General features: G+C 42.4%; 1 protein-coding gene across 15 annotated transcripts in view; it reads left to right on the top strand.

Annotated features, from left to right (window-relative positions):
- R3HDM1 (R3H domain containing 1) overlaps nucleotides 1-20,987 on the top strand; it is a 181,934-nt gene extending 160,947 nt beyond the window's left edge. For 12 of the 15 annotated variants that reach the window (XM_036318752.1, XM_036318750.1, XM_036318760.1 and 9 more), the window contains 5 exons: nucleotides 1,433-1,605; nucleotides 10,349-10,493; nucleotides 18,319-18,401; nucleotides 18,832-18,916; nucleotides 19,670-20,987. In XM_036318752.1, coding sequence (XP_036174645.1) covers nucleotides 1,433-1,605; nucleotides 10,349-10,493; nucleotides 18,319-18,401; nucleotides 18,832-18,916; nucleotides 19,670-20,031 — 848 coding nt within the window. In that variant the 3' untranslated portion in view covers nucleotides 20,032-20,987. Of the gene's footprint in view, nucleotides 1-1,432; nucleotides 1,606-2,803; nucleotides 2,911-4,879; nucleotides 4,991-10,348; nucleotides 10,494-18,318; nucleotides 18,402-18,831; nucleotides 18,917-19,669 lie in introns of those variants that run through there. The other 3 variants (XM_036318756.1, XM_036318758.1, XM_036318759.1) reach the window with 3 other exon arrangements.
- The last annotated feature ends 5,749 nt before the right edge of the window (nucleotides 20,988-26,736 follow it).

Raw genomic sequence — 26,736 nt, 5'->3', positions numbered from 1 at the left:
AACTTTGTTTCCAGAATACTGTATGCTTTTTTATGCCAAAGGTACTTTTGTGCCTATTCTTCCCTCTTCCTAGAGAGTGTCTATCCACCATCCTCTGTTTGCCAAAATCCTGCTCATCCTTAAATTTTTACTCAAAAATTACCTCTTCTACAAAGACTTCCCCGGCGTTTTAAACAGTACTTTATCATAACACCTTATTTTATTGTAAGGATTTATTAACATGTAGTCTATGAGAAACAAGAAATGATTATTAAATAAATGACCAATAGTGGCTGCATCTACATAGGCTGCTATGGCTGAAGATAACTTTGAGATGTCCTTAAGCAGTCAGCCCTTCTGTGGTTTGCCTAGCCAGGTCAGGTTGGTTCTATTTCCAGGGAACTGGAACTACCATGGTTACTGCAGTGCAAACTATGGCCCTTCTAGGGCACAGGATCCTCCCTTACCTTACACTGAAATGGTGAGTGGCAGGCAGATTATGTGCCTAATACCAGCAATGCTGCAGTACTGGTACACAAAAGAAATAAATCCGATAAGAAATAGTTATAATTAATAGTCCTTTTATCTCTACAGTACAATTAGCAAGGTGTTTTGACATATATGACATATATATAATCATCACAGCTCTTTAAAGCCAGCCAAGGAGGTCTTTCTAGCCTCCTTTTTCAGATGGGAAAACATAATAAAAGAACTTAAATTTTCCTGGAGTCATAGGACATTTCAGGGTACTAAAATTGTGCTTTGTTAATTAATTCCAGTCCCAAACTTTTATACTGCATGAAATCGATTTACTAGAAAATAACTTTTCTACTGTATGTCAAAGTTTCTGTAGGTTATTTTTCCCCAGTTTTCTTTGTATTTATAAAAATGCCTGTTTTAAAATTTATTTTTTATTTTTTTAGTGCTTTATTGAGTTTTAGAGAGAGGGGAAGGAAGAGGAATAGAGAGATAGAAACATTGATGAGAGAGAAACATCATTGGTCAGCTGCCTCCTGCACGCCCCTCACTGGGGATTGAGCCCACAACCCGGGCATGTGCCCTGACCAGGAATGGAACCAGTGACCTCTTGGTTCCTGGGTCGATGCTCAACCATTGAGCCACACCCCAGCTGGGCAATTAATTCAGTTTTTTTAATTAAGCACTTTTATATATCATATCTCAATTGTGCTACTCTTCACTAGTTTCTGGAATAGATAATTGGACTTTTCTGAATAACTATAGACTTGTTGGTTTCAGGATAAGTGAGATATTTAGGTCTACAGAGTCCACTTTAATGCCATTTTAAACAACACTTTTTGCAAGAAACATTAGGGTTTAAATCTATGTTACATATATTGTAGTAAAATTTTGTTCAGAAATGTAAAATTATTGCTATTATCTTGGTCTTTGAAGATTCTGTTTGCTAATGTAGTATCCTAATTCTGATTTTCAGCTGTGCCACCTCCACCACCTAGTGGAGGAATGGTGATGATGCAGCTTAATGTACCAAACAATCCACAGTCTCGTGCCCACTCACCCCCGCAGTGGAAACAAAACAAATATTACTGTGATCACCAGAGAGGACAGAAGTGTGTGGAATTTAGCAATGTAGACAATATTGTTCAGGTAAGATGCTTAATTTTAATACTTTCAATATTTTAGTCACAGAAGATTGACCTAAAAGCCTTAATACTGAATTTGAAACCTCAAACAGATTAGTAAAGAAGTTGGAATACTTCTTATATCCAGAATATTTTTTCAACATTTAAATATTATTTCCCAACTTTTGCATATTCAAAAAAAAATTTTAATCAGAAGATAAATTAGATCTAAAATTTGATAAAGAAAAAGAATTATGCCATTATCCTACTTTTTCATATAAACTGCATTTTAGTGTAACCAGAAAGTTGATGAGGGAATGCTGTTCATCATAGGAGAAATACAATTAATAAATGTAAAAGCAGTGGTAGAATTTAAAATCACCATTATGGAATCCTATTAAAATAATGGATGAAGAAAAAACCATCAGGCCAGTGTGGCTCAGTTGGTTGAGCATCTTCCCATGCACCACAGGGTTACCAATTCAGTTCACAGTCAAGGCACATGCCCAAGTAGTGGGCTTAGGCCTTGGTCAGGGCGCATGCAGGAGGCAGCCAATCGATCTTTCTTTCTCTCTCTCTCTCACTTTCTCTCCCTAAAATCAATAAAAGAAAAAATAATCAGCAAATGCCAGAAACTTTAGGAAAAGGCTATGGGAAACTTTAAATGGATAGATGAGGCAGACAACACTTGAAGTAACTGATCATTCATAGCATCACTAAAAGTGGGTCAACCAAACTTATTTGCCTCCTGATATGGTGTAGAGGAAATATACATTATCCCATGATGTGCTCTTATTAAAAAGAAAAGAAAAAAAAAATCTTGAACCTGAATCTAATCAAGCCTCTAAGTTGAGCTAATAATTTACAGAAAATCCAGGAAGAAAAAAAAAACAACTTATATGATATCATGCCCTTATTTTACTAGACAAATTGGCCCCATTTTTTTTAACAGATAAGAGGCATTTTGAAATGAAGGCTGAGTCTGCTATAGATTAAAAGAGACTCAAAAGATATAATAATCAGATGCAACATATGGATCTTTCTTAGATATTGATACAGTCAAAAGATGTTTTTGGACAAAAAGCGAGTATTTAAATATTTTAATTTTTAGTATGATTAATGGTGTTATTTTTAAAATAGTTTTATCTCTTAGAAATATTTATACACTAAAATATTTTCAAGTGCAATGCTGTGATATCTGAGACTTGCTTTAAATACTTTAGGGAGAAAACAGCAGGAGAAAGCACAAAGTTGGATGATGGAGAGATGGAAGTTTGTTGTACTCATCTATCTACACCTCTATATATTTGAAAGCTTACCACATTAAAAGGTTTTGAAAGATATTTTTTAAAGATTATACAAAAAATATGTACAATGCACATAACAAAATCATAGCAAAATAAAAAGTCAAAGATCATTTATAGGCTAGCTCACAAACTACAGCCAATGGCCATTAAACAGATGAAATGTAAAGTTATTTTTTATATAATTGGGAAAATTTAGAAAGATTACTAATTTGCACTGTCAGCAGAGATAGGAAGTTACACACTCTTGTACACTCTTGGTGGTACTGTAAATTACTACAACTCTTTTTGGAGACATTTTTCCAAATTGTGGTGTAGGTACATAGCCTTTGGTCCACAAATTCACTTCTTAAAATTTTGTCCAGTAAAAATTGTGGAATAAGCATACAAAAATATGTGTACACAGATATTTTTTTCTTCCCTATTGTAACATTGAAAAACTGGAAATAGTCTTGATATTCCACATTGGCTCCATAAAATCCTGGGAAGACCATAAAGTTAGCTATCAGGCCGACCTTGCACTGAAACAGCTGGCAACAATCAATAAACAAAAACAATAACAAAAAGAATCCCAGCAAACCCTGAGAAAATGGGAGAATCTGATTTCCATTCTTACCACATTATCAGAGTCAAATATCTACTTTTAAACAAACAAAAAAACCCACAAGATGGGGGGAGGCAAGGGTACTGTCAAGGGCAGGGGGAAAAAAAGGACACATATGTAATACCCTTTGTAATACTTTAAGCAATAAAAAATAAAAATAAATAAAATAAAAAAACCCACAAGACATACAAAAAAACAAGAAATTATGGCTCATTCAAAGGAAAAAATATACATCAACAGAAACTGTCCCTGAAAAAGATCTGATGGCAGATCTCCTAGAGTCTAGGACAGGGGTCCTCAAACTACGGCCCGCGGGCCACATGCAATACAAATATTGTATTTGTTCCCGTTTTGTTTTTTTACTTCAAAATAAGATATGTGCAGTGTGCATAGGAATTTGTTCATAGTTTTTTTTTAAACTATAGTCCGGCCCTCCAACGGTCTGAGGGACAGTGAACTGGCCCCCTGTTTAAAAAGTTTGAGGACCCCTGGTCTAGGACCTAGACAGAGGCTTAAAAACAGCTGTCTGAAGGGTGCTTGAAGAACTAAAGGGTGATTTGGAGAAAGAAAATGTATGAACAAAATGGAAATATCAATAAAGACAGCAAACCTAGAAAGAAACCAAAAGTAAATTCTGGAGTTGAAAATACCGTAATTGAAATGAAAAAATTCACTAGAAGAATTCAGTGGCAGATTTGAGCAGGCAGAAGGAAGAATCAGTGTACTTGAAAATAGTACAGTGGAAAATACCAAGTCAGAGGAACAGACAGGAAAAAAAAAATGAAGAAAAGTAAACAGCCTAAGGGACCTGTGTGACAACATCAAATGGACCAACATACATATTGTGGGCATCCAGAAGGAGAAGAGAAAAGGGTCAGAGAGGATATTTGTGGCAATAATGGCTTAAAACTTCTAAAATTTGATTTTAAAAACATGAATATAATTGTTCAAGCAACTCCACAGACTCTAAGATGAACTCAAAGAGACTTATACTGAGACACATAATAAATCTTTTCAAAGACAAACAGAGAATATTAAAAGCAGCAAGAGAGAAATGACTCATCATATAAAGGGAGCCTCAAAGAGATAATCAGATTTCTCATCAGAATCTTTGGAGGCTAGCAGCAGCAGGTCAGTGTATTCAAAATGCTAAATAAAGGAACTGGCCCTTGCCAGTGTTTCTCGGTTAGCATATCAGCCTGCTCACCAAAGGGTCTTAGGTTCAATTCCCACTCAAGGGCACATACCTGGATTGCAGGTTCAACCCCCAGCCCCAGTTAGGGCACGTACAGGAAGCAATTGATATGTCTCTCTCACATAGATATTTCTCTTTCTCCCTCCCTCACTCTCCCTCTCTCCTTCCCTCCCACTCTCTCTAAAAAAATCAATAGAAACAAATATGCTTGATGAGGATTAGCAAAAAGAAGAAGAAAAACTGCCAATCAAGATCCTTCATCTGGCCCAGCAGTTGAGCGTCAACCTATGAACCAGGAGGTCACAGTTTGAGCCCAGGTTACAGGCTCTATCCCCAGTAGGGGGCATGCAGGAGGCGGCCAATCAATGATTCTCTTTCACCATTGATGTTTCTCTCTCCCTCTTCCTTCCCCTCTAAATCAATAAAAATATATTTAAAAAAAAAAAATCCTTCATCTGGCAAAACTTTCCTTCAAAAGTAAAGGAAAAATTCAGAATTCCAGATAAACAAAAGCTGAGCCCTACCCTGCATGAAATTTGCAAAGGGGTCCTGCAGAGTGAAATGAAAGAACATTAGGCAGCAACACAAAGGCATATTGAAGAAATAGAGCTCTCAGTTAAATTCATGGGCAATTATAAAAGCTAATAGTGTAATACTAGTCGTTTGTAAGTGTACTTTTTGCTTTGTACATGATTTAAGAGACTCGATTTTTTAAAGTTATCTAAAAGGTAGTATTTTTGTAACTTTGGTTTGTAACTCCTCATTTTGTTTCCTACATTATTTAAGAGACTAATGCACTTAAAAGAATTAGTGTACAGAAGGTAACCAAACAATGCTTCTCTCCCTCTCTCCTTCCCTCTAAGCATGTCTTCAGGTGAGTTTAAAAAAAAAAAAAGTATTATTGGGTTGTTTGGGGGCATATAGTGTATAAAAATGTAATTTTATAATGCCATCAGCCAAAAGAGGATGTTTTTTTGTTTTCTTTTAATATATTTATTTTGATTTCAGAGAGAGAGGGAGGAAGAGAGAGAAACATCAATGATGAGAGAGAATCATTGGCTGCCTCCTGCACACCCCCTGCTGGAGATCGAGTCCACAACCTGGGCATGTGCCCTTGACCGGAATTGAACCCGGGACCCTTCAGTCCACAAGCTGACAGTCTAGCCACTGAGCTGAAACCAGCTAGGGCCAAAAGAGGATGTTAAGTGTGATCCCCAAGGAAATCATACAGAAAAAAAAAATATGGAATATATACAAAAAGAAATGAGAAAGAAATTTAAATATTTGACTACAAAAAAGTCAAGTAATCACAAAAGAAGTCAGTAGTGCAGGAAATGAGGAACAAAAAAGAACTTTAAGTAATTTAGAAAAATAGTAGCAAAAAAATAATAGTAGATCAAAACTGTTTGCAAGATACAAAGGACATTATCCTATCTAATAAAAGAGAAACATGGTAATTGGCGTCCAACCGCTACCCTTCCCATTGGCCAATCAGGGCGATATGCAAATTAACTGCCAGCCAAGATGGCGGCCGGCAGCCAGGCAGCTTAAACTGAACATGAGGCTTGCTTGCTTCAGTGACGGAGGACTGCAACGTTCCCCGCCTGCCTTGCCGGCCTCTGAGCTTGCAGTTCAAAAAACATTGTAACAAATATAGAAGCTAAACAAAACCCCAGAAACCAGCTTTCAGAGACCTGGGATCTCAGAGCTGGAGTTGATACAGAGTTTCAATTATAGAACTGAAACAAACCAGATACCTGTTTTCAGCAGCTGAGGCCTCAGAGCTGGAGCCAAGCCATAGAGCTAAAGCTAGCCCAGAATAAAAAAAGAAGGAAAAAAAGGAGCAGTTGGGAGCTTCAGTCCCAGCCTGAAAACAGCCCTCAGCCCCTCACCCAGACTGGCCAGGCACCCCAGTGGGGACCCCCACCCTGAAGGGTGTGTGACCAGCTGCAAACAGCCATCATCCCCTCATCCAGGCAGGCCAGGCAGCCCAGTGGGGATCCCCACCCTGATCCAGGACACCCTTCAGGGCAAACCAGCTGGCCCCCACCCATGCACCAGGCCTCTATTCTATATAGTAAAAGGGTAATATGCCTCCTCGCACCGGGATCAGCGGAGCTGAGAGGACCCCCGGCACCGGGATCAGCATGACAGGGGGCAGCGCCCAAACCCCATAATCGCCCTGCGGCTCTGTGTGTGACAGGGGGCAGGGCCACAACCTCCCTATCGGCCCTGCTCTGTTCGCTACAGGGGAAGGCGCCCCAACCCCCTGATCGGCCCTGCTCTGTGCCTGATAGGGGGAAGCTCCCCAAACCCTGATCACCCTGCGGCTCTGTGTGTGACAGGGTGCGGCGCCTCAACCCCCCCACCCCACGGGCCCTGCTCTGTGTGACAGGGTGCAGCGCCCCAACCCCCCCACCTCACGGGCCCTGCTCTGTGTGTGACGGGGTAGAGCCATAACCTCCCCATTGGCCCTGGCCTGAGTGTGAGAGTGGCAGCGCCCCAACCCCTGATCGGCCCTGCTCTGTGGGTGATAGAGGGTGGCGCCCCAACCGCCCCCCCCCCCCCACGGGCCCTGCTTGTGTGTGACGGGGTAGAGCCATAACCTCCCCATCGGCCCTGCCCTGAGTTTGACAGTGGCAGCACCCCAACCCCCTGATCGGCCCTGCTCTGTGGGTGATAGAGGGTGGCGCCCCAACCCCCCCACCCCACGGCCCTGCTCTGTGTGTGATGGGGTAGAGCCATAACCTCCCCATCATCCCTGCCCTGAGTGTGACAGTGGCAGCGCCCCAACCCCCTAATCTGCCCTGCTCTGTGTGTGACAGGGGGCGGTGCGCCAACTCCCCTATCGGCCCTACTCTGTGCATGACAGGGGGGAACTCCCCAACCCCCCTGATGGGCCCTGCTCTGTGCGTGACAGGGGGGAGCTCCCCAACCCTCTGATTTACCCTGCTCTGTGCGTGACAGGGTAAGGAACCCCAACCCTCCTGATGGGCCCTGCTTTGTGCGTGACAGGGGGTGGCGCCACAACCTCCCCATCGACCCTGCCTTGAGTGTGACAGGGGGCGGTGCCCCAACCCTCCAATCGGCCCTACCCTGAGTGTGACTGAGGGTGGCATCGCAACCTCCCAATCCGCCCTGCTCTGTGCATGACAGGGGGTGGCACCCCAACTCCCCAATCAGCCCTGCTCTGAGCCCGACCAGGGGCTGCACCTAGGGATTGGGCCTGCCCTCTGCCACCCGGGAGCAGGCCTAAGCCAGCAGGTCGTTATCTCCTGAGGGGTCCCAGACTGCGAGAGGGCACAGGCCGGGCTGAGGGACGCCCCCCCTCTTCCCCCCCCCCCGAGTGCACAAATTTTTGTGCACCAGGCCTCTAGTATACTTAATAAAAGTTTCAAGTCAGCAATAAGATATAACAAATATAAGCATGCATCTAATAATAGACAAGCAAAATGGCATGAAGCAAAAACCTACACATTTAAAGGGGAAATAGACAATTCTACAATAATATTTGGAGACTCTTAATACTCCACTCTCAATAATGGTTAGAATAACCAGACAGAAGATAAGTAAGGAAATAAAGAACAATAAACCAACTAGATCTAACAGACATATGGAGAACACTACCGGATAGCAGCACCATATACATTCTCTTAGGTGACATGGACATTTTCTAGGATAGACCATATGTTAAGCCACCTAGTAAGTCTCAATAGATTTTTTAAAATATTTTATTGATTTCAGAGGAAGAGAGAGAGAGAGAGAGAAAGATCAGTGCTGAGAGAGACGCACTGATCGGCTGCCTTCTGCATGTGCCCTGGCCGGGAATCGAACCATGACCTCCTGGTTCATAGGTCAGTGCTCAACCGCTGAGCCATGCCGGCCGGGTTCAATAAATTTTAAAAGGTAGATACCATACAAAGTGTCTTCTCTCAAGCAGCATCATACTGTAAGTCCTATCCAGAGCAATTAGACAAGAAAAAGAAATAAAAGACATTCAAATGGGAAAGAGAAGTAAAATAATCTCTGTTCAGAGATATCTCCCCACAAGATACATTTATAACTAGAAAGGAAAAAATAGTAATTTGACAGTGGAGAAACCTATCAGTCACCACCTTCACCAAGCTGTTGAAATAAAAACATCACCAGTACTGTTATGACATATGGACAGCATGTTCCTTCTCATATGATGCACTGAGAAGGACACAATATCACTTCTCTGGTATTCCCTCACCAAATGTATATCATGAACTTTTTTTTTTTTTTTTTAATTGACTTGAGAGGCGGGGAGGAAAGGAGAAAGAGAACATTGATTTGTTGTTCCACATATTTATGCATTCGTAGGTCGATTCTTGTGTGCCCTGATCAGGGATCTAAACCCCAACCTTAGCACATTGGGATGATGCTCTAACCAACTGAGCTATCTAGCCAGGGTTATTGTGAACATTTTTTTTATTTTAATGATTTTTTTATAAAGAGGAAGGTAGAGGGATAGAGAGTTAGAAACATCGATAGAGAGAAACATGGATCAGCTGCCTCCTGCACACCCCCTACTGGGGATGTGTCCGCAACCAAGGTACATGCCCTTGACTGCAATCAAACCTGGGACCTTTCAGTCCGCAGGCTGACGCTCTATCCACTGAGCCAAACTGGTTAGGGCTATTGTGAACATTTTGATAAGAAAACAGCAGGCATTAGTGGATAGAGCCTCAACCTGCAGACTGAAGGGTCCCAGGTTCAATTCCTGTCAACGGCGTGTGCTCCGGTTGCAGGCTTGTTCCCCAGTGGAGGCAGCCGATCAGTGGTTCTCTCTCATCATTGATGTTTCTAGCTCTCTCTCCCTCTCCCTTCCTCTCTGAAATCAATAAAAAATATTTTAAAAAAAGAAAACAGCAGGCAAACCAAAATTGAGGAACATTTCACAAAATAACTGATCTTCAGAATGACCTTCAGAAATGTCAGAGTCCATGAAAGAGAAATAAAACTGGGGCTCTGTTCCAGATTTAAGAAGATCAAAGAGACATGGCAACTAAATGCAACACTTCACTCCATTCTAGATTGGATTCTGGACTAGTTCAAATTTTTTTTTTTCTATGAAGTACATTAGTGTGACAATTAGTGGCACTTTTGTGTTTTTAGGAAATAGACAAGGTATTTCAAGATAGGGGGTGTTGTAAGCAATTGATCTCAAAAAGCTCAGAAAAAAATGATAAATCCAGTATAATAGAATATTAACCTTTGGAAAATCTGAGAATTGTACTATTTTTGCAACTGTTTTTCAGGGGTGAATTGTTTTAAAATGAAATGTTAAAACAGTTAATGTGAAAAAAAGAATGAGGTTGATGTAAATATTCTCTCATCAAGAAGTATCTACAATATTATCATCTAGGTACAAAAGAAAGATTCAAAAATAGGGTGTACAGTCTATTTTCATTTTTGTAAAACATGGCTGTGTGGATACATATGCATAGAAACAATCATTTACCAGTGCTTATCTTCGGGAGTTGGAAATTATAAATTTCCATAATGTTTTAATTTTTGTAATAACAAGTATATATTATTGTAGTATTATATTTATAATCAAAAAGAATAAAAATTTTTTTCCAAAGGAAACTTGAAAAAAGCCTGACTAAAGTGCTGTTCCATTTTCTTGATGTAATTACAGCACAGCCCTCAACTCAGTAGTCCCATTATCTCACCAGCTCCATCGCCAGCACCAGCTCAGCTATCCACCCTGAAAACTGTTCGTTCTTCTGGACCACCACTTTCCATCATCCCCCCGTTCTCTAGACCTTTTATCCCTGGGCAAGGTATGTGTGCACACAACAAATCACAGCCTCAAGAATTTTAAAATATCAATCGTAATATCTGTGATTTATCTTGGTATTGCTACCTTCCAGTTTTCCACGGGACTACATTTCCACCTTCACCAGGCGTATTTATTACCATATACTCTTCTGACTTTAATATTTCATTACCAATTAATAATTAATTACTAATTTAGTAATTACTTACATGACAGGATTAAAATGGTGTTAACTTATTATCCTTAGACTCCATTCCTCCATAAAAAATGTTCTATAATTGTTTTATATTTCTAATTTCTGTATTATAGTAATATATCTCAAGAGTTTATTCAAAAATTTATTAAACATTTATTGAGAACTTGCTATCCCCCTGATGTACAAAAATGAATAAGATGAAGTCTTCATCCTCATCAATTCTCAGTCTAATTGGAGAAATACACACAAAAGCAATGATCTACACTAATAAAAGACAAACATGCAAATTGACCGTGCCTTCGCTACGCCGTAAGCCACACCCACCAGCCAATCAGAGCGACTATATGCAAATTAACCCAACCAAGATGGTGGCCAGCAGCCACGGAGCTGGAGCAAGCAGGAGGCTTGGTTGCCCCAATGACGGAGGAAGCCAAGCTTCCGCCTGCCACGGCCCCAGCTCTGAGCTCCACTTAAAGCAACAAAGTTTCAATTATAGAAGGTAAATAAACCCCAGATACCTGCTTTCAGCCAGCTATGGCCACGGAGCTGGAGTCTTGGGTTGCCCCTGGTGATGGAGGAAGCCAAGCTTCCCTCCCTCCCACCCTGGCCGGTTCTGAGTTCCACTCCAGGCTACAAAGATTCAATTATAGAAGGTAAATAAATCCCAGAATAAAAAGAAAAAAAGGAGAGGCTGAGAGCTTCCATCGCCGGGGGCGATTGGCCAGCCTGAAAACGGCCCCCAGCCCCTCACCCAGACTGGCCAGGCACCCCAGTGGGGACCCCCAACCCTAAAGAGGGTGTGGCCAGCCTGAAAACAGTTATCAGCCCCTCACCCGGGCTGGCCAGGCACTCCAGTGGGACCCCCGCCCTGATCCGGGACACCCTTCAGGGCAAACCAGCCGACCCCCACCCATGCACCAGGCCTCTATCCTATATAGTAAAAGGGTAATATGCAAACTGACCCTAACAGCAGAAAGACTGGGAATGACTGGTCACTATGACACACACTGACCACCAGGGGCCAAACGCTTGATGCAGGAGCTGCCCCCTGGTGGTCAGTGTGCTCCCACAGGGGGAGCTCTGCTCAGCCACAAGCCAGGCTGATGGCTGCCAGTACAGTGGTGGTGGTGGGAGCCTCTCCCGCCTCCTCAGCAGTGCTAAGGATATCCAACTGCAGCGTAGGCCTGCTCCCCTCTGGCAAGTGGACATTCCCCAAGGGCTCCCGGCTGCCAGAAGGATATCTGATTGCCAGCTTAGGTCCAATCCCCTGGGGAGCGGGCCTAAGCCAGCAGGTGGTCATCACCCGAGGGGTCCCAAACTGCGAGAGGGCACAGGCCGGGCTGAGGAACCCCCTCGAGTGCACAAATTTTTGTGCACCAGGCCTCTAGTTATAAAATAATATGGAAACGATTGGTTTTATTTTCTGGAATTTACTATAAGGATAAATGCATGCAATCATTGCAAACAATGATTTATGTACAGAAGAGTTTATTCTATAGCAAAACATCTTTTCAGAACAACATAAGTGTCCTTTAGTAAGAATTAGATTATAGGAAAAACTAAGATGGCGGCATAGATAAACACCGGGAAATTGCTGCTTCCTACAACAATCGATAAATGCATCAAAAACACAAGGTGGACATCATCCAGAACTACAGGAGGGCTGGCTGAGTGTAAATTCTACAACTAGAAGGAAAGAAAAGCACACTGCGAGCGGGAGGAGCTGCGGAGGTGGAGTGCAGAGGTACGGGGGCTCGCGCACGGAAAGGGTCTGGCACCTGAGGACGCGGCTGTCTTTTTGAATCCGGAGGGAGACACAAGCTCCCGACGGCTCTGAAATCTGGTTCCGGGAAGTCTCTGGGGACCCAGGACTCATACGGGGAGATACTGGACTGTCGGGCAGCGGGCGAGCTTGAGAGCGGCTTTCCCTCAGAGGTGCTTGCAGCCATTGCCAGGACACTGGGACTCGCGACTCCTTAGGGCAGGGCTGAGGCTCCGCCATAGCTGCTTTCTCCGCCCTTTGATTCCTTGAGACCCCGCCCCGCCCAGGCTGCGGCAGAGGCTTTTGCATATGAATGCCCCGGCCATTTGCAACCTGTAATTACCTAACCACAGCCGGGCCAGATAGACCCAGAGCTTCCAAGAGAAGGCCCAAGGCCCCACAGCGGCTTGCATTCCTACACAGCTGAGCATCATCAGGGCACTTCCAAACTCCAAAAAAAAAGGAAGGGGAATCTGCAGTTCTCTTTGTAGTTCCTGCTGTGTAACCTCAGGCAGAGGCTAAATTAGCACCTCCTTAGATCCAAGAGCCACTGTACCCAGTGGTCAGAGGGGAACCATCCAGATCACAACTCCTCAGATCCATAAGGGACACACTCAGGGTACAGTCTCAGTGAGCACCAAAGCCCCACTGAAGCAAGTCTTGCCCCAGAAGGGTGTCTCCAGCACAGAAGTTCTCCCACTGCAGACACAGCTGATTATCGCTGCCAATTGCCCTGGAGGTCAATTCCTCCCAGTGATCCTACAACAACCAAGGCATAGCTACAACAAGACTGTGCACAAAGCCCACGAGGGGGTGTACCAAGAGTGTCCACCTCAGGTAACTGGGGAGGCTGAGCCACTGGGCCCTACAGGACACCTAGCACACAAAGCCACTCTATCAACACAGGGAAGCAGCCAAAATGCGGAGCCAAAGAAACAGGTCACAAATGGCAGAAATGGAGGAAAGCAAACGACTGGATATAGAGTTCAAGGCCACGTTTATAAGGTTTTTCAAGAATTTTATGGAAACCGCCAATAAATTTAATGAGTCCCTCAATAAGTATAGTGAGACCATGGAGGACATGAAAAAGGACCAACTAGAAATTAAGCATACACTGACTGAAATAAAGAATAATATATGGAGATCCAACAGCAGACAAGAGGATCCCAAAAATCAAGTCAAAGATTTGAAATACAAAGAAACAAAAAATACCCAACTGAAAAAGAAAAAAGAAAAGAGATTCCAAAAATATGAAGATAGTGTAAGGAGCCTCTGGGACAACTTCAAGCGTACCAACATCAGAATTATAGGGGTACCAGAAGAAGAGAGAGGGCAAGATATTGAAAACCTATTTGAAGAAATAATGACAGAAAACTTCCCCCACCTGGTGAAAGAAATAGACTTCCAAGTCCAGGAAGCGCAGAGAACCCCAAACAAAAGGAATCCAAAGAGGACCACACCAAGACACATCATAATTAAAATGCCAAGGGCAAAAGACAAAGAGAGAATCTTAAAAGCAGCAAGAGAAAGACAGTCAGTTACCTACAAGGGAGTACCCATACGACTGTCAGCTGATTTCTCAACAGAAACCATGCAGGCCAGAAGGGAGTGGCAAGAAATATTCAAAGTGATGAATAGCATGAACCTGCAACCAAGATTACTTTATCCAGCAAAGCTATCATTCAGAATAGAAGGTCAGAGAAAGAGCTTCACGGATAAGAAAAAGCTAAAGGAGTTCATCACCACCAAACCAGCATTATATGAAATGCTGAAAGGTATTCTTTAAGAAGAGGAAGAAGAAAAAGGAACTCTTACCATTTGCCACAGCATGGATGGAACTGGAGAGCAGATAAATACCACATGATCTCACTCATTTGTGGAATATAATGAACAACATAAACTGATGAACAAGGACTGATCCAGAGACGGAGAGGCATTGATTGGACTGTCGGGCTTTGGAGGGAGGGTAGGGGAGCGTGGGGGTAAGGGGGAAAGATCAACCAAAGGACTTACATGCAGGCATATAGGCCTAACCAATGGACACGGACAACGGGGGGGTGGGGGGGGGGTGAGGGCATAAGCGGGGGGGGGGTAGAGGGTAACGTGGGGACAAGGACACATATGTAATATCTTCATCAATAAAAATATATTTAAAAAAAAAAGAATTAGATTATAGTATATCCATATATAAGGAATACTATGCAGTTTTCTAAAAATCATGTTTTAAAGAATCATTTAAAGGGGAAATCATTGAAACGTGGGTGATTTTTAAAAATACGTTCCATGGAATTTCAAAAAAGAAGACCTGGAAAAGATGCTCAGCATCATTATTCATTAGGGAAAGAAATATTAAAATCTGAGTGAAATACTATTTTGCCCCCACTAGAATGGCTATAATAAAAAAAAACTACCAACACCGAATGTTGGTGAATATACAGAACAACTAAGATTCTCACATTGGTGTGGAAGTGTAATATGATAAAAGCACTTTGAGAAAAGATTTAATAGTGTCTTACAATGTAGCAGTTGCCCTACTAGGTATTTACCCAAGAGATGTGGAAACGTGTTTATGAGGACTTGTCCAAGAACATTTATAACAACCTATAATAGCCCAAACTGGACAGACCCAAATATCCAATAGTGGAGACTGGATAAACAAGTTGTCACCTATCCTTGCAATGGAATCCTGCTCAGCAATGAAAATGAACAAAGCAAACTACTGACATGCAACAACATGGAAGAAGCTCAGAGCTACATAAGCAAAAAACAAACCAGACACACAAAAGAAGACATACTATATGATTCCAATTATATGAACTCCAACTAAAGGTGAACTAAACCGACGTTAGAAATCAGATCATGGTATGGATGGGATATGGAGTTGACTGGAAACGAGCTTGAGGGAACTTTTTAGGAAATGGAAATGGTTGTTATCTTTTCTGGGGCATGATTACATGGACTCTTAAAGTTGTTAGAAGTCTTCAAACCTAACACTAAAGATGTGCATTTTGTTTTATGTTAATTATGTCTCCATTTTTTTAAAAGAATTATAAAATAACATATACACATGTGTGAGCATACACATGTAGAACAAAGACTGGAAAGGTACACACCAAAATGTTAGAAATGATGGAATTACTAAGGTGCTTTTTATTTTCTCCTTTGTAAACAATACTCTATTTCCAAATTTTCTACAAAGCCAATTACTTTAACCCAGAAAAATAAAGCATGCTATAAAGTGAGGCGGTTCTCCCTCCCAAGAGCACACTCACACTTTCCCCCTCCCGCTCTTCTTCCCCCGGGCATGTTACCCTTACCTTTCTCCCAAGCTCCAAGGGCCCTTCTCTGCCTCTGTAACTTTGTTTCCTGAGCCCATTTCTTCTACAGCTGACTTCTTCCACTTCTGTGACTTTCTAAAGAAGCTTTCTCTTATAAAAAATAAAAGAAATAAGCCAGTTGAAGAAAGATAAATATCACATGATCTCACTCATTTGTGGAATATAATGAACAACAAACTGATGAACAAAAAATAGAACCAGAGACATAGAAGCATGGAACAGACTGTCCAACCTATGAGGGAAGGCTGGGAGGAGGGAGTAAGAGATCAACCAAAGGACTTGTATGCATGCATATACTATAAGTGCCGGGGTTCTTGTTCTGGCATTAAGAAGGGTTCAGCAATCTGGAAAAGGGGCCGTGTATAACTTTTTTTTTTTTTTTTTTTTTAATTTTTATTGCTTAAAGTATTACAAAGGGTATTACATATGTGTCCATTTTATCCCCCCGCCCTAGACAGTCCCCTAGCCTCCCCTATCCCCCAATGTCTTATGTCCACTCCGTGTATAACTTTAAGAGTCCAGAGACAAAGCATAATTTTGAAAGGCATATGGGGGTCAGAGGAGCTTAGCTAAAAGGAACTAAGATCTCTTCGTCTCAGGACCCCATGCTTTTTATTAACACAAATTGTCCTGAGGCGAGGTGGAAATATACACTTCAAAGGGTCAGGGTTTCATATACAGCGTCCATTGTCAGATTGGGGGAATCAGCCTAGGCTGTTCAGGTGTTTGGCCAGTAGGAGGCAATAACATGTAGATTAAGATGCCCTGAGCTGCCTGGCAGCAAACAATCATCCCTTTTCAGGTTTGGGGAAATGCCATTAGCCATTCCCAATAGGTGACAACATATGTGACTCAGCCCTTGTTGAGTCCCCAAGTTCCATCAACCTTTTGATGAAACTCTTGCAATTATGGCATGTTGGAATTGGCTTCCGGCAAGTAAGCATAACCAATAGACACAGACAGTAGTGGGGTGAGGGTATGTGTTGAGGGGTGGGAGTGCTGGGGAGAGGTCAATGGGGGAAAAAGACATATGTATTACTTCAAACAATTAAAAATAAATAAAAGAAGAAATTGAAATAGCATGTGGGTTGAAACTATATGGCAATATAGTAATATTGAGATGCCTTGTCTAGTATGAATGCCCCAAGACAGTGGTCGGCAAACTCATTAGTCAACAGAGCCAAATATCAACAGTACAACGATTGAAATTTCTTTTGAGAGCCAGATTTTTTTTAACTTAAACTATATAGGTAGGCACATTGTTATTAACTTAATTAGGGTACTCCTAAGGCTTAGGAAGAGCCACACACCATGGGCCAAAGAGCCGCAGTTTGCCAACCACGGCCCCAAGAGGAGCACAGAGCACGGTCTATAAGGATGGATCTTTGGTTACTGCCGACTACAACCTCATCTCCATATTTGAAAAGAATACTGCTCCATGGGCCTAAACTTAACTCTGACTTCTTTGCAGCTGTTTTTTATGCATCTTCACAATTCACATGTGCATGTTGTCTCAGTGCTAAGCCTCTATGTCATACCCGCCCTTCAGCTAGTGCTTGGGAAGGAGCAAGTATGTCATGGGTGTGTTCTGCCAGAAAGCTGCCCAAGCAACATCAGAAAAGAGCCCATAGAGGGATAGAGAGTTCACACCTGCTTCTCTCTGCTATGAAACTGTCAAGAAAGGGGATGCATCATTTCCTGAAGAGGCTTTCCAGCACCTGCCTATCACCCTCTTCCAAACATGGAGTGTGCTAAATGTCGGGATTTGTGGTTAAAATAAGAAGAGGATATAGCAAATGAAAGCATTCTTCTCCAGGACAAGGGTTTTGCAGTCAGCATTTATTAAGCCCTTTCCATGTGATACTTCAGGCATTCTTGAGTGAACCAAAATAATTGGAGGGTCTCCCTCCTGACTAGCCCACACTCCTTGATTCAGGAAGAGGATACTTGCTCATGAATACCGTAAAGAACTGTGCCACTCTTTCTAAGCAAGTGAAAATTAAAAATACAAACTTTAAAGAGAGCTTATAGTGTAAATACTCCTATTGGTTAAGACTCTAAAAATGTTTGTATGCATATATGTAAATACATGCATGCAAATATTTATAGTAGTTAATTGTGAATTTGGGGAACTAGGGAGCTTAATGTTTTTTTAGGGTCTTTTCCTTCTGAAATGTAAGTTATATTCATTGTTAATCATTAGAGAAAATGTGGATTTTAGCATCTCAAGTGGTTGGAGGAGGTATTTATAGTCATTTTGATGGATTTCATATGGAATGTTAAGGTATATAGAGAAGTTTCTCTTCATCCTATCCCGTCACCCCAGTTCCCACCACTTACCCTCCTTCATAACCACTTTTATTAGTTCTTAGTCCTTTGAGAAGTTTACACCAACTTTTTAAAGGATATTTAGAACTTTTAACTCTTTTAAAACTATGTCAGAACCTACTGAACTGAGACAACTTAGAAAACTCTAGGAAGTATATTATAACTGAGTAGAGAAAAATATAAAAATGTTTCTGTTGACTTTCAGGAGATGCCAGGTATCCATTACTTGGCCAACCACTGCAGTACAACCCTCCTACTGTTCTGCATGGACACTTGCCACCCCAACAGGTGAGAGTGCCGGCCGTCAGACCTTGTAGGCGTTGTTGGCAGAGCATCATACGTCTGTGGCTGAGTGCGGGCCTGGGCCTTCCTATTGGCACTGCACAGGGAGAGCTCTCTGCCTCCGCCGTGGGTTTCTTAGTGTTGTCACTGCCTCATCGAGAGCAGAGCCAGGGGACAGTCGTGCTGCTTGGCTGGGCAGTATCCCGGATGGGCTGGGTGCAGGGCATGCTGCTCAGGAAAGCCCAGAAAGTGACTGGTCATAGTGAGGGACGGGGGGCCACTGCCACAAAGGTGGAATTCAAGAGGCCTGGGGTTGAATTTTTCTGCTGAAACACAAAACCCAGACTGACTATGGTTATGTATTAAGTGTTTAAACATCACAAACATATTTGTCAGCATTGTTAACCTTATTTCTCATCTGTTGGTGGGTTTTCAGGGTCAGTCTGGCAACAGGCATGGAAACCGAGGAAGGAAACAAGCTAAGAAAGCTGCATCCACTGACCTTGGTGCGGGAGAAGCAGGTGTGTCCCTGAGACGGCTGGATGTGCTTCTAGAAACTGTTGACCACGTCGCCAGTCTTTAAAACTGTACCCCAGCACAGAAATGGGTTTTCCTCTCCCTGGAGTCCTGCAAAGGTCTTAGGGAATTATGCCGTCCATAATATAGGGTGCTTGAATATGCTCTTTCAGTGCTATTTCATCTCAAGTTGGAGAGCATAGTAAGGTACAGGTTGGGTTTAGGAGGGATGAAGGGACCAAAGGGAAACGATGTGTGTGACAAGTACAGGTAGAATGAGCTCTTTGCCTCTGTTGTTTGAGAAAGGAAGTAGCCCTTACGTCCATACGGAGGCAGTGTGAATGAACAAATATGTCACCTTCCGTGGCAAAGTGCTGTCAAATATGTACCTTAACTTTCTACTCAGCTTCATTGGGTGCGTAGGGCAAGTGTTGCTATCTTCCTTTTACACTGGGAACGTGAGGTGCAGGGAGCTGCCCAGAAGCACACACCTCATTGGGAGAAGCCACTGTGCAGTGCTGTGTTGTGTGTGTGCAGCTGTCAGTGAAGACTGAAATGGGTAGTTGGCACTGTTAGCTCTGCACTCCTTGCCAGGGGGTACTTAGGAATGATTGAAAGATTATCATAACAATTATACTTCTGTGGATTTGAATGGTTTTAGAAAATTCTGTTCATTTTCTATGTCATATTGGGGTTAGAGTACATTTTGCCTCTCTTCAGTAACAGGGATTGTTAATCCTACACCTTTTCCCTTCTAGTTGTTGGGAAAGTCTTGGAAATTACTGAACTACCAGATGGAATAACTCGCATGGAAGCCGAGAAGCTCTTTGGGGAACTCTTTAAAATTGGCGCCAAGATCCGGTGGCTGCGGGACCCCCAGTCCCAGTCCCAGCTGCGTCGTCACCCGCTCTGCTGTGGCAGCGGGGACAGCACTATCAATTCTGAACGCTCTAAACCCATTGACTTGGCCTCCACGTACACCGTCCTAGCCACATTCCCCTCCATCTCAGCTGCACAGAATGCATTGAAGAAACAAATTAACTCAGTTAACAAATTTAAGCTGAGAACAAGCAAGAAGCACTATGACTTTCACATTTTGGAAAGGGCAAGTTCTCAGTAACAGTCACCTTGGACCCTGGGCCTTTATGATTCCCCTGTGCTCTCCCATCTTTAATTGGCTTGGTATTCAGAGCTCCTGTTAACATGATAGAGACTCCTAGGGGGTGTGGTCAGGGTGAAACAGCTTTTGAAGACAGGCCGGTGTTCCAGCAAAGCGGGGAGATCCACACTGCACCCCAGTGACTAGGAATCCACATCGGAGTCATACAGCTTTTTCTGAGGAAATGCTGTTCAAATGTCTCCTGACTTTTATAGTTATTTTGTTTTATATTTCTGAATTCTTGTATCAGATCCAAAGCTCTGTTGTACAGCAAATTATTCTTCAAAATTATTACAATTAGTTGCAACCTGTATTTCTTTTTTGCAGCCAGCACGGTGTGATCCAACATAGAATTTGGGGGAAAAGAATACAGGAATAGAATAACCAAGTCAGAACCATTTGCTGTCCTTTTGAGGGGCTGAAGGGTGACTAAGGAGAGCCCACAAGCAGATTACTCTTCCCCTGTATCTAAACACAGAAACAATTTCCAGAAAACACAGAATTCCCTCAGTGGGTTCTTTCCTTATTCATTTAGGTAGTATGACCATTAAGTGTGAAGTAAATTATGTTCTTAAGGCCTCTCAATCAAACCACTTAGACTCAAAGGGGAATAGGAATCATTCTAGGCTGGAAAATACTTTTTTTAAGTCCTTCCAATAACTAAATGCCACTTATTTGCATTCCCCTCCTCGTGGATTTTTTGTCACCTACAGAAATGCATTTGATGAGTGCTGGAAACTTCTTAAGCAGTTTAAAGTTTGTTTTCATTGTTTGCAGCAGATCACTGGACATCAAAGATTCATTGCACTAATTACAAGGAACCTTTTTTTTCAATTCTGTGTAATTTGAAAGGCTGTACAATGTGTGCTGATGCAAGCCTTTTTCAGTTCAAGAGAATAAATGTTTACAAATATAGACCCACTTTGTCTTTTGTAAATTAAAATCACCTTTTTAAATGAGTGCCAGTAATAAAGACCTAACTTGTCCTGCAGATTTTAATTTCAGACTTAAAGATGAAAGACAGTAAACCCTTCATTTTTGCTTTTTTCCTTATTTATTTAATCATTTATATTGAATTTATTGGGGTGACCTTGATTACTAAAATTATAGGTTGGTTTCAGGGGCACAATTCTATAATACATCATCTGTATATTGCATTGTGTAGTAAACCCCTCATCTTACAAAACGTTTTACAAAACATCACTTTCTCTGTGGCAGTGATTTTAGTGGGTACAATTCATGTCACCTCATTCTCTCATAAATGTAATACCAATACCTTGCCCGTGTTGCTCAGTGGTTGGAGCGCCAGCTCGTGCACTGAAGGGTCACACGTTTGATTCCCAGTCAAGGGCATATACCCCAATTGCAGGTTCAGATCCCTGGCCCCATTCCAGTGCATACCAATCGATGTTTCTCTCTCTCCTTCCCTCTCCAGCCCTCCCTTCTGCTCTAAGAAACAATGGGGAAAAAATATCCTCAGATGAAGATTAAATATATATATAAAAAATACCAATCAATTGTAGACAATTTGAGTATGAACATCTATATGTATAAAAGCCTAAGCGACTGGTCAACAGGTCACTATGACACACTGACCACTAGGGAGGGAGCAGATGCTCAATGCAGGAGCTGCCCCCTGGTGGTCAATGCACTCCCACGGCCAGCCAACCTCCCTCAGTCCCTCCCCGTGGCCGGCTGGCCCCAATCGGGACTGAGCAAGGGACTCCACTCGTGCACGAATTCATGCACCAGGCCTCTAGTACTTATATAACTAAAAATAGAATATTGTTTGGTTAAAGAATTTGTGTTCTTAGCCAATATATTGATCATCTGATTGTCCAGATTAGCTCAAATGCTGTATCAAAAGCCTTCCCTACTTGTTAGCCAAGCAAAGTGCTGGGAAACACAAAAGCTAGGAGGGTCTGCCATATACAACTTGCCTGGAGCCTGGTTCGCTTGCAGCCCAGAGTGGGGGCGCTCAGGAGGAGCAGGTGTTATTAGACCAGCACAGATGTTCAGGCACGCCAAAGCATTTGCAAAGCCACACTTGGTTCCTGGGGGCAGAAGTTGGAGCTGCCTTTGAACCATGTCAGATTAAGGAGCTGTACATAGAGGAAAAAGTAAGGACTATGAAAATCACATTCAAGGCCTATTGAATTTTTATCATTTTTGACTAGAGAGTTGAAGATCTTGGGGAAACATAATTAAGATCGGCATTGCAGCAAGAATTATTCAATCCGTGAATGGGGATGGAGACCAAAAAAAACCCCACAACCCCATGGTTTATTTCAGTTTTCCGAATATTTAACTTCTGCAGTAGGAATCCTAGTAAACCTAAGAGTAGGTTTGGGGGCTTTTTTTAAATTGAGATATAATTGACGTATTTGTTTCAGGTGTACAGCATAATTATTTGATATTTGTATATATACTAGGATTGTGAAATAATCACCACAGTAAGTCTAGTTAACATCACTTCATATAGTTACAAAATTTTTTTCTTGTGATGGGAACCTTTAAGATCTCTTAGCAACTCAAATATACAGCACCGTATTAATTATCGTCTCCATGCCGTACATAAAACCTAAAAGATGCTTAGTTTACCCTGTAAGAGCTGACATCTGCTCAGAGGAAATAAGAAATCAGTGAGGCTATTGTTAAGTCACCACCACCACTACGCCCATTCCCTGATAATCACATGGGAATATGAAATTGCCAACCCTCCCCCATACACACATAAAAAATAATGCACCCATTCCCTGATTATATTCCCCTGTTCTTTTTCTAGAATCTGATTTTACCTATAGAAAAATGCTAAAGCACACACAGGAAGCATTTAAAATGTGATTTGACCCAGACTAAATCTTCCTAAGGATAGCTTCAAATGCCCCACAGCCCTGGCTGGTTTTCCCCAGAGCACTGACCATATTTAGGAGCAGAGAGTACTTTTATGAATAAAACAGGCTACTGCTACCTGTGCCACTACAGGGTGGGACAAAATTAGGTTTACAATTGTATGTGTAACAGTTTAGTCTTGTATTATTTATTATTGTTATTTTCCTGCCTTTGTCACACCCTGTATTAGCAACTCCAGCAGCCCCTTCTTTGGGAATAACAGAAGGCATTTAATAACTTTTCACTTATACTTTATTTTTTTATATGTTTTTATTGATTTCAGAGAGAAAGGGAGAGGGAGAGACATAGAAACATCAACAATGAGAGAGAATCATTGATCGGCTGCCTCCTGCAAGTCCCACACTAGGGATCGAGCCTAAACCTGGGCATGTGCCGTGACGGGAATCGAACCCATGGCCTTCTGATTCACAGGTCGATGCTCAACCACTGAGCCACACTGGCTGGGCCACTTCTACTTTAAAAGAAAGCTGAAGCCGAGACCGGTTTGGCTCAGTGGATAGAGCGTCGGCCTGCGGACTGAAAGGTCCCAGGTTCGATTCCGGTTGGGGGCATGTACCTGGGTTGCGGGCACGTCCCCAGTGGGAGATGTGCAGGAGGCAGCTGATCGATGTTTCTCTCTCATCGATGTTTCTAACTCTCTGTCTCTCTCCCTTCCTCTCTGTGAAAAATCAATGAAATATATTAAAAAAAAAGAAAAGAAAAAAAGAAAGCTGAAAATATGGCTTGTGGTTAGTTCTTCAACATTTATCTATGAAGAACATGGATATGTTGGGTATGTGTGTGTGAATCTAGAGCACAAAGTGCGTTTGCCATGATGCTAACAGTCATTAATATAACTAGCTTAGCATGTCTGGCATAGCTCAGTGGTTGAGCATCCACCTATGAACTAGGAGGTCACAGTTCAATTCCCAGTTAGGGCACATTCCGGTTTGCGGGCTCGATCCCCAGTGTGAATCATGCAGGAGGCAGCCGATCCATGATTCTTTCTCGTCACTGATGTTTCTCTCCCTCTCCCTTCCTCTCTGAAATCAACAAAAATGTTTAAAAATAACTAGCTTGACATCTGAGCTGATGACAAAGGAAGAATCTAATCTGCACCATCCCTCTCTCCTGCTGCAGACTAAAAAAATTGTTTTTCTGATCCCACCAAGTAGGGACCTGTGGCCTATGCATAGTGTGAAAACAGGCCTCAGGACAGGCCACAATGCCAGAGTGGCTTGGGAAGAGTCAAGCCAGCACATCAGCACCTACCTCAGCAGCTGAACAGTTGGGTTCTTTACATGTCAGCAACAGAGAAAATGGAAGTGTGCAACTTCAGCAGACCAGCCCCAGGGCCTTTGTGAAAGTGGCCAGATCCCGGATCCTGGTTGCTGTCTGCCCAGCAGATAATGAGATGTGGTACGTTACAGTTTTCAAAGGCAGAAAGCACAGCAGATTCCATCTTCTGGTTCCCAGTGTGGCCCTAGCATAAAGGTGCTCTGTCCTCGGTGGCATGATTCAAAGCTGGTCCCATGTTGCTTGGAATTCTCAGAGGCTATGAACAGATGCTAAAGAAGCAAAGTCTCAGGTGTAGCCATTCAGCCCACAGCCCTTCATCAGCATGAGGAACAGGCACACACAGCTGCCCTTTAACCTAGCCCCAAGCCCACATATGCTCAAACTGCGTAGTGCATGCTTATTAGCTATTTTCCTCTTTAGTGTCTACTCTTGGAATCATTTTGGTTTGATTTCACCAGCATCAGAATACTGGAGGAGTGTAAGGAAGGGACATAGGACCGCCTGAATCAGGAAACTGGTAACAGTTGGTTCATTGCAAGGGAAGCAGGAAGCCTTGAAATAGATAAATTAGCTACATAATCCCTCCTCTCCCCCCCAAAATCTGCAGTTTCAGTTACTTCTGTCTGTTTAACAGCATCTTAGAGAGGAAAGGAGAGATAGCAATGTTGATTTGTTGTCCACATATTTATACGTGCACTGGTTGATCGAACCCGAAACCTTGGTGTATGGGGATGATGCTCTAACCAACTAAGCTACTTGCCCAGGGCCTAAATTGAGTGTTTTAAAGCGATATTGTGGGTCAGGAATTTGACTTTTGGTCAAACTAAAGATAACATCTAGATGTCTTTCAGCTCCAGGCCCAGAAAAGCAGCAAAACCAGACAAAATGAGGCCATGGATGACATCAGGACCAGCTGCAAAGACTAATGGCCCCGGCCCTAGTGCTGACCAATCAGTAGAGACCACTAACCCGAAAGGACACACCTGGGAAGCTGCTGCATATTCTACTAAGATCCTCCCCTGATAGTACCCCTAGAACCCCTGCCTTTTGAGAAACAGAGAAAAACCCTCAAGATGAAGCCCTGGCCAGCTAAGTCGGTTAGAGCAGTATTCCAATACGCCAAGGTTGCGGGTTGGATCCTTGATCAGGACACACACAAGAATCAGCCAATAAATGCATAAGTAAGTGAAACAACAAATCAATGTTTCTCTCTCTAAATAAGTTTAAAAAACAAAAAACAAAAAACAAACTCAAGATGTGCCCTAGCTGGTTTTGCTCAGTGGATAGAGCGTCAGTCTGCAAACCAAAGGGTCCTGGGTTCGATTCCGGTCGAGGGCACTACCTAGGTTGCAGGCTTCTACCCGGTCTGCAGGCTGCCCCTGATATATATATATATATATATATATATATATATATATATATATATATATATATATATATATATATATCAAGATGAAGGATCCAGTGCTTGCTCACTTGCTCTGGAGCATGCACTTGCCTGTTCCCCTCTCCTTCCTCCAGGCATGTATTTTTGTTTATTTTGTGTTTTTGTTTTTGTTTTTTGGTTGTTGGTTTTTTTTGCCTTTCTTTCTCCTACAGTCCATGGGCCCTTCTTTTGCCTCTGTAACAAGTTTCCTGAAGAGGCTAACTTCTTCCACAGCTCACTTCTTCTACCCTGTGACCTTTTTTTAATTTTGTTTTATTGCTTAAAGTATTACAGAGTATTACATATGTTTCCTTTTTTTTTTCTCCCCTTGACCTTCCCCTGGCCTCCCCTACCCCGCAGTGTCTTGTGTCCATTGGTTAGACTTATATGCATGCATACAAGTCCTTTGATTGATCTCTTACCTCCCCCCCGCCCCCACAACCATCCCCGGCCTTCCCACTGTAGTTTGACAGTCTGTCTGATGTTGCTCTGCCTCTGTATCTATTTTTGTTCATCAGCTTATAATGGTCTTAATTATCCATAAATGAGTGAGATCATGTGGTATTTTTCTTTCATTGACTGGCTTATTTCACTTAGCATAATGCTTTCCTGTTCCATCCATGCTGTTGCAAATGGTAAGAATTCCTTCTTTTTTTACAGCAGCATAGTATTCCATTGTGTAGATGTACCACAGTTTTCTAATCCATTCATCTGCTGATGGGCATTTAGGCTGTTTCCAAATCTTAGCTATAGTAAATTGTGCTGCTATGAACATAGGGGTGCATATATCCTTTCTGATTGGTGTTTCTGGTTTCTTGGGATATATTCCTAGAAGTGGGATCACTGGGTCAAATGGGAGTTTCAGTTTTAACTTTTTTAGGAAACGCCATACTGTCTTCCATAGTGGCTGCACCAGTCTGCATTCCCACCAGCAGTGCACAAGTGTTCCTTTTTCTCCACATCCTCTCCAGCACTTGTCGTTTGTTGATTTGTTGATGATAGCCAGTCTGACAGGTGTGAGATGGTACATCATTGTTGTTTTGATTTGC

The sequence above is a fragment of the Myotis myotis genome, unplaced genomic scaffold (assembly GCF_014108235.1).
Source record: "Myotis myotis isolate mMyoMyo1 unplaced genomic scaffold, mMyoMyo1.p scaffold_m19_p_8, whole genome shotgun sequence".
Taxonomy (NCBI): Eukaryota; Metazoa; Chordata; class Mammalia; order Chiroptera; family Vespertilionidae; genus Myotis; species Myotis myotis.
Note: the sequence above shows the minus strand (reverse complement) of the source record. Positions and strands in the feature narration are given on the sequence as shown.